Source organism: Maylandia zebra, linkage group LG19 (genome assembly GCF_041146795.1).
Source record: "Maylandia zebra isolate NMK-2024a linkage group LG19, Mzebra_GT3a, whole genome shotgun sequence".
In the NCBI taxonomy this organism is placed as follows: Eukaryota; Metazoa; Chordata; class Actinopteri; order Cichliformes; family Cichlidae; genus Maylandia; species Maylandia zebra.
The window spans coordinates 23,216,277-23,224,261 of NC_135185.1; the positions used below are offsets into that span (position 1 = coordinate 23,216,277).

A 7,985-nucleotide genomic window follows, 5' to 3' on the forward strand; every position below is an offset into this window, starting at 1 on the left:
GATATTGTGCCTGTCTGCTTGTCTGTGAGCGTACACGTATACATTAACAAAGTGGTGCAGCTCACCCCTCTGGCAGGTCTGTGTCATCAGATTTGTGGTTGAGTGCGGATGACTGACAGGGTGCTTAGTGATTTGCATGAGTCCGGAGTTTAAAAGGAGCTGCAGGTGCAGGTTTTTCCACACTTATGAATGGATCTCTCCAAGCGCGGATGCTCTGGGACTTCCTACTCCTGACATCAATCTTAGGTTACCAGTGTGACTTTAATGATTGTCACCCGAATTTCTTCATAGACATTTTTTTGTTTGGAGCTGGAATTCTTAGCAGGCTCAATATGAAGTGTACACAGCTTTCTGGTGTGTGTTGTCATTTAGGATAGGCAAAGAAATACCTTCAGTATGGAGACATTCCTACCAACTGGAAACTGAAACAAACCGATTTTCTGCAATGTCAACGCTGATATTTATGCCGTTCCTTCTCCTGGGGTTAAGAGTAACTGAGACAGCCACAGAAACATGGAGGCAATGTACAGGTATTATTCAATTTTTATTCTATTTTATCTCTTCCAGTCTCAGCTGAGTTCAGCACATGTAATGTTTAGTTAATTATTATACAGCGAATGGCTTACTGTTTCATCTAAAACCCAGGAAGCCCCTCTAGCTAAAATACTTTTTGGTAATTCCAGCTGTCTGCATCTGCCTACAGTACAGTAGGAGTGCTTCTCTGTGTGGACGTGCATGCCACTTTAACCTAAATGAACATCCATAAACAAGTACAGACATTGGGTGTGGTTGGGATTCCACAACAATCCCGTACACATTGAAATATTAGGACGTACACAGCGCATGTTTACGTGATGTCTCATCAGTGTGGGAGTATTATTATTTTTCTGTTATCGTTGCTTAGGAAAGAGTATCTTTTTAAAAAAAATAATTAAATAACAAACCCACTGAAGTCTCATAAAACCCCACCACTACCTAGGGCTGTTTCTCACACTCCAGGGTGTGGTGGTGGCAGTAGTACTGGGACATTGAGGAATTTATTAGTTTCCTGTGGATCCTGACCTTTTTGACTCGTGTCCCTTTAAAACAAACCTCTGGTTTTGAAGATGCTCTACCACACTCAGCACTTAAGGTATATAGAGTAAGTAATCCTGCTGGTGCACTAATCATTTCAGCTCAAACTTTATATGCTCTTAGGTATTTTTCTTTCTTCTTTTTTTTTTTTTTACAATAAAGCATCAAATCACACTTTTCATTGCAAAACCTAAAGTTATTAAATTATTCTAATGTACTGAAGTTGAGTGAAAGTGTGAAGTACGGTGAATAGATTACTTCTACTGCAGCCTGAGAGCGATTTTGTTTAAATCCACTTTAAAAACTTTCAGCTTTTATTCTTTTCTAACCCATTAATCATCCCAGGAATTCTGCAGTGTTACTTTCGCAACACGAGGAAGTTTAAAGTTTGGCCATAAAACTCACTGCCATAGTCTTTATTTGCATATTTTGTTCAGGTTCGCTTCCCCTGGATCTTCTATCTTTTGTCCTTGAGAGGGACCCATCCAAACTTGTGCCGGGGGTGCACATGAAGCAGGCCGGTGGGGTGAGGGGGATTCATTTCTCAAGCCCTGATACCGCACTGAGCTTTCCCTCCTCCCAGATTCTGGTGAACTGTGACCTCTTCCCCAAGGAATTCTCCATCGTTCTGACATTAAAAGTCTCCGACAGTGCACCCAAGGTGAGCATCTGACTGAAACGCCTCGGTACTAATGACTGCAGGGGTGTGAAAATAGGAATATGTTGCAAGTAATAACAGTTGATTACTTAAGTAAAATAATAGATGCCACCACTCCACCCTGCTTTGCTTGAGGAGATGTTGTGTGTTACATAAATAGAAAGACTGTGTCTCTGCAAACCCAAAACACAGAATAGATTTGACAGAAATTCCTGTTACAGTGCCATATTAACCCTGACAGAAAGATGAATGCATACGCTGCTAAACTTGACACAGATGTCGGTATTGCTCATATTTACTGCCTATTGATTTATTTGCAATTAAACTTACATGCAAGTCTGTTCTTCTAGTGCAATTTAGTGTTTCAAATTGCAACATAGTTCATTACCCATCACCTAAAAAACTCCATTCTTGATTAAAAAGCGTATGCACTTTGTTAGCATCGTCCGCTGCCAAATTCAGTGTGTCTGGGCTTCCTTCTTGTTTTTCCAAACAGGGGAATGAATATGTGTTTTCTCTGATGGGGCCGAAAGGACGACCAGTGGATCAGAACAAAGAGGAGAATGATGGAGGCAGCAGCTTGAAAAGCAATAAAGAGTCAAGTATCACCGGAGAAGAGCAACACAGTCAGAAGACAAGAGTCAAAAGTGATGGGCGCCTCATTCTTGGACTTAAATTCTCGGGAAAGCGTCTGCACTTCCTTTATAAAGGTCACAGAGGGGTTGTAGAGCACTGGGTGTTTCGAGGCACCCAGCTGGCTGACAGCCAGTGGCACACTCTTGTTTTAGCCATTGGTAGTCATCACGTGAAGCTCACAGTGGATTGCAGCTCACCAGTGGAAATGTAAGCTCAGTTTCTCTCCCCTCTTTCTCTTCTCTGTTCTCTGGGTGGATACGTCTGTTTCCCACTTTACTCTGTTCCCTCCGATTTTGCCTTGAGGCGCAGTAGATCCTTCACCACAATAAAATGGTCCTGCTCAAAATCTGCGTATGCCCTGCAGCCATATCACAGTAGCCTGACAGTGTGTGATAGATGGTTTTTTAGTGGAAATTCCCTCTGGCACGCCGAAAGGAGGAATATCAACACCCACACAGCACTTGTACATGTAATACAGTTCATGTCTCACACTGAGTCCTAGAATGAGAAGAACAGAGTGAACTACTTTAATTATAGAGAATTTAGTTCATTTACAGAAGAAAAACAACTTACTCCACCTATTAGAAATAATTATGTATATCTTTTATGGCAAACAGCATTCCCTCCAGGCCTTTCCCTTCAGACCTCAACATTCAGGGATCCAGATTCCACATTGGTAGTCGGGGGCTGTGGAAGGGCTTGTTTTCAGTAAGATGCCTTTCTTTATTTCAGACTATAATAAGATTTGTAAAGGATATGCCATGAACTCGGAAATGATTACCTCTTCTGTGACCACATATCCAGGGTCTACTGCGACAGCTGGTTTTGGTGCCAGGTTCAGATGCTACCCATCAGATCTGCCCCTCTTCTGACCTCCAGCTAGCAGCTCTGTCAGTACCACCACTGTTTTTAGACCTGCCAGCCACAGGAGCAGAAGATGATAGACATGGGAATACCTATGGTAATTTGCATATGCATGTATTTTTACTCAGTATAAATAAGACATTGCATGTTTGCTTGCCTCTTTGATTGCTTTCTGGTTTTTAATACGTCAGAAACTGAAGCTAGAGTGTCTGTGGGCTTGGAGAAATCATGCTCGGAGCAGCTACAGGGCCAGCTGTGGTTTAATCCCCTCAAAAAGGGCCTCTACCTCTGTGACGGTACAGTTTGGATCACTGTGTTAGAAGGTGAGACTCCAACTACCACTGTTTCTGTTCTTGTTTCTATGAAATAAAATCACATAAACCATTCATTTTCATTAACACAGATCGCAAAAGGCTGGACTATGTGCTGGAACATCAGGTGCTCACCACCAGCTCAGAGACCCACGACATAGAGGTATTTATCCACCATTTGCTGTGAAACTTACTTAGGTCTTATTGTCTGATACTTTATTGTCTGATACTTTTGTTTCACTTTCATTTGGGATTTCCTGTACATAAACCCGCTGTGAAAAAAAAATCCAATCTCCAGCTGTTCCAGGTACCTGGTATGGGTCTGATGGCTGCTATGGCTCATCGGTCGGCATCTGGCTCTGCTGTGTATCTCTGGACTAAAACAGGTTTCCAACTCTATCAGAATATCAGCACCAACGGAGCCCTGGCTTGGAGGCATTTCAGCATGGGCAATAAGGTGTGACAAGTTAGTGGAAAAATCACACTTTAATCCTACTAAAAGCTTTAAACCTATACTCTTTCTCTTTTGTTGTTTTTAATGTAGATATATCTGGTGGTGTCTAATTCTGGGGGAGACAGGCGATTTAACAAAGACTCACAGGCGGACTTTTCTGTGATTTACAAGTGGAGCAAAAGGAGAAAAAGATTTGTGCAGTTCCAGACTCTGCAGACGCACTGTGCCCGAGACTGGGAGGCATTTAATATAGATGGACATACATATCTTGCTGTCGCTAATCATAGACAAGGTAATATAAATATATACCTATACTACCCGTTAACTTCCACAGTGTCTGGCATGGCATCTTTTGCTTGTTTGGCTTTTAGGTGACAAGAATCACACTATAGACAGTGTGATATACAGGTGGAACAGATTATCAAAGTCTTTTGAGGTCCACCAGATGCTCCAGACTTCAGGGGCGTACGACTGGGAGTTCTTCACTGTCGGACCTTACTATTTCCTGGTGGTCGCCAATGCTTTTGATGGCGTGACCACTTCTTTAGACTCCGTCATCTACGTTTGGGTGAATGGAAACTTCCAGGTGTTCCAGAAAATTAAGGTTTGTGATAAGAATAATGTAAAATGGTAAATGGTAAATGGGCTGCATTTATATAGCGCTTTTACTAGTCCCTAAGGACCCCAAAGCACTCTACACAACCAGTCATCTACCCATTCAAACACACATTCACACACTGGTGATGGCAAGCTACATTGTAGCCACAGCCACCCTGGGGCGCACTGAAAGTAGCTCAAATAGACTAAAAATATTTTCCTATCAGCTGTTTGCTGCTTCGCTACAAACCCCTCAAAACTCTGAGTGGGTTTGAGGACGGCATGGTTTCCACTCCATGGCAGGAAGTCATCTTCTGACCATTTGGGCTTTGGTTTCTCCTGATGAGATCTGTATCTGATGATTATGAAAAACTACCTTAAAAAATAGAGTATGTGGTTTGCTATGATTTGCTTGAGCGATAACGGTGCTTTGACGTGTTACTGATAGTGAATGGTATATTTGAATCAAACCACATCTGATGTGAGAGTGTTGACACATTAATAGTCTCGAGAGAAAACAGGAGGAATTGTGTAATTAAGGGGGACGCCCCATGCGAGATGTGAGGATGTACATGAACACCTCAGGGCTGCTGGTAATTAATTAACTGAAATAATAAAGAAAATGGGGCAGAAAACATATTTATCACATACTTTTAGTCATGTTGGCTCTTTGATTTCACAGAGGCAAAGTGAGTCTGTTAGCTCAAAATAATTTTAGCCCATTGGCTACATTTAATATTATCAATTTGGATCTCACCTATCCAGATCTTTCATTTACGTTGAATTAAAAGAAGGACAAGTTCACTCTGAAAATGCTCACATTTAATGAACCATCTATCTACAAACTGATGAAAGGCTTGACATGTCTTCAGAGAAAAGGTGGACCATATAGCTTTGCTTTTTTTGTTTATTGGCATATGCTTTAATTATAGAGAGTCGTAAATCCAAAAGCATCGGCACGCCTCCTTAAGTATCTTCAGTTTTGGATGGCGCGCCATAGGTAATGTCTTCGTGACTCTGGCTTGGATAAATCTATCATGGGGTGAGCCATTTTTAATGGCTTATAATATTTCCTGGAACAAAGTAAATGAAAAGTCCAAGTCATATTTTAAGCTGTCCAGTGGATGTCAAAAGAATGTCCCAACAAGTTCACCCCGAGATTGGAGCATTGGAGCAAGACTGTGCATTGTTCAGAGAAATAAAAAAAAAAACAACCCAAGAGTTACATTTCTGATTCAGACACAGCACAACTAGAAAAAGACTGAACAAGTATGGCTTGAGTGGAAACGTTGCTAGGAAAGACTCTTCTCTTAAAAAATAACATGGCATCACGGATTAAGTTTGCAAAGTCGCATTTGAACAAACCACAAGATCTCTTGAAGAATATCCGTTGGAAAGATGAGACCAAAGTGCAGATATCTGACCATAGTGCACAAAATCAGACACAGGTTATCAGCACAAACACCTCATAGCAGCTGTCAAGCACAGTGGTTGAGGAGGGATGATTTGGGCTTGTTTTGCAGCCAGAAGGTCTGGGTAACTCCTCTGTATACCAAAGTATTGTAGCCACAAATGCGAGGCCATCTGTTTTGGCTGAAACTGGATCCTGCATGTATCAGCAGTTTCATCTAGCACTGTAAAATATAATAGCAGCAGAACTCTTCTCATCAGCAGCAATATGCAACTTACTTAACTTCTGTGTGCCACGAGTTTCCCATTTGAAGGCTAAAGTATTTGATTTATTGATTGTTTCTTTTAGACGTTCTGTGCCACAGACTGGGAAATGTTCCAGATTGACAGCAGAGTTTTTTTGGTTGTTGCCAATGGACACAGACTCCATGGTAATGGACCGAGTCAGTACACCATTAACTCCACTATCTATGAACTGGACATGAGTGCACAGCTGTTTGTCCGCTTCCAGGACATTGTCACCTACAGGTATAGATGTTCAATCACCAGATAATACTTACCAGGTGTACACACGCTCAGAAACATTTTCTTGATGCGTCTGCTGTCATTTTATCTGTTCATTATCTCCACATACCTTCCTCTTTCTTTCCAGTGCAGTGGATTGGGAGTTCTTCAGCCTTGGGCAGGAATATTTTCTGGTTGTTGCTAACTCCTTCAATGGAGAATCCTACTCTCTCAACAGCATTCTCTACAGGTATTCAACTTGTCAACAGCACCCCTCCCAATGTGAAATAAGTCCACCTTATTGCCTTTTGGTATCCGCCTTGAAACCATCTCAAACATCACACACACACAATTCTAATATTGATTTATTATCTTACCGTGAGAGCAGATGGAAATACTGCACTAATGGGATTCATCTTTTCTGTTTTGCTTTTAGGTGGCAGGGATATGAAGGATTCGTTCCTGTTCATTGGCTGCCAACGATCGGGTGCAGTGACTGGGAATTTTTCAGCGCTAAAGGAGAATCATATTTAATCTACTCCAGTGCCAAGGCACCGCTCTCCAAAGTGTTCATGCTGAAAACCTACTAGACAAACAAACAAAAAAAGTGTGGCTTTGTGTCCTGCATCTGTGTAATTGTACACAATCTATCATGTATGAAAATAATTTGCAAAAGGTCATTTAAAAAGGTCATTTAATGGTTACATTAATTATTGAAATTTTATTGACTTTTTAAATTATTGTCTGCTCAGAAATTCCCTCAGGGTGTTGGCTGGGGTACCTTTGCAGTGATCAGCCCTGCATACAGTCACCCTCCACACAGTGATATGTTAACCACTGATGTACCTCATTTTAAGACAAAAAAAATCACATGGACCAAAGAAAGTCTGTTTTTAATATATATTTGTGTGTATCGTGTGACAAAACTTAATACAAATTTCTATATACTCTCTCTCTCTGTAAGAGCATTGTGATTTAATATTATTTTGTTTACTAACTGTAATATGTTTTCTTAAATAGAAAAGTGTATTGTTTGTTGTTATATTTTGCCTCTGGCTGCATGAATTGTATATGAAAAGTGATAGTAAATTATTGAAATTTAAATAAACTATAATTATTGTGTTTATGTATGGAATAAGAGTTGTTTATACCAACAGATAATGTTTAATATTTGAATGATGATTTATTGAAGTTTTTTTTGTAGCTAATCATTTATTTGGTACAGTTTTCCTTAGACAAATAATTACCCATTGAGCTCTGACACTCACAAGATGTTGGTCTATAAAAGACTACAAATCACATAATACATGCTTAACCTCAAAGCATAGACTTGCCGGAATTGTAGTTTTTACACAAAATTATTTTGCTATAATCAAAACGTAGATATGAAACGTGGGCTTTATCCATACCTGTATCATAAAATTACATAAAATCGCAGAAATTAAACTGGTTAATTATGGAAAAGAGCTTCAGTTAC

The 7,985-nt window shown here is 40.4% G+C and overlaps 1 protein-coding gene across 1 annotated transcript; it reads left to right on the plus strand.

The window, feature by feature from the left end:
* Positions 1-198: 198 nt before the first annotated feature.
* tspeara (thrombospondin-type laminin G domain and EAR repeats a) lies at positions 199-7,565 on the plus strand. The gene is made up of 13 exons (XM_004540319.2): positions 199-530; positions 1,512-1,735; positions 2,229-2,575; positions 2,986-3,076; positions 3,173-3,329; positions 3,424-3,555; positions 3,636-3,706; positions 3,842-4,000; positions 4,088-4,289; positions 4,369-4,601; positions 6,354-6,532; positions 6,657-6,758; positions 6,945-7,565. The coding sequence occupies exons 1-13, from the start codon at positions 446-448 to the stop codon at positions 7,096-7,098; spliced, it is 2,136 nt and encodes a 711-aa protein (XP_004540376.2). The 5' UTR covers positions 199-445; the 3' UTR covers positions 7,099-7,565.
* The last annotated feature ends 420 nt before the right edge of the window (positions 7,566-7,985 follow it).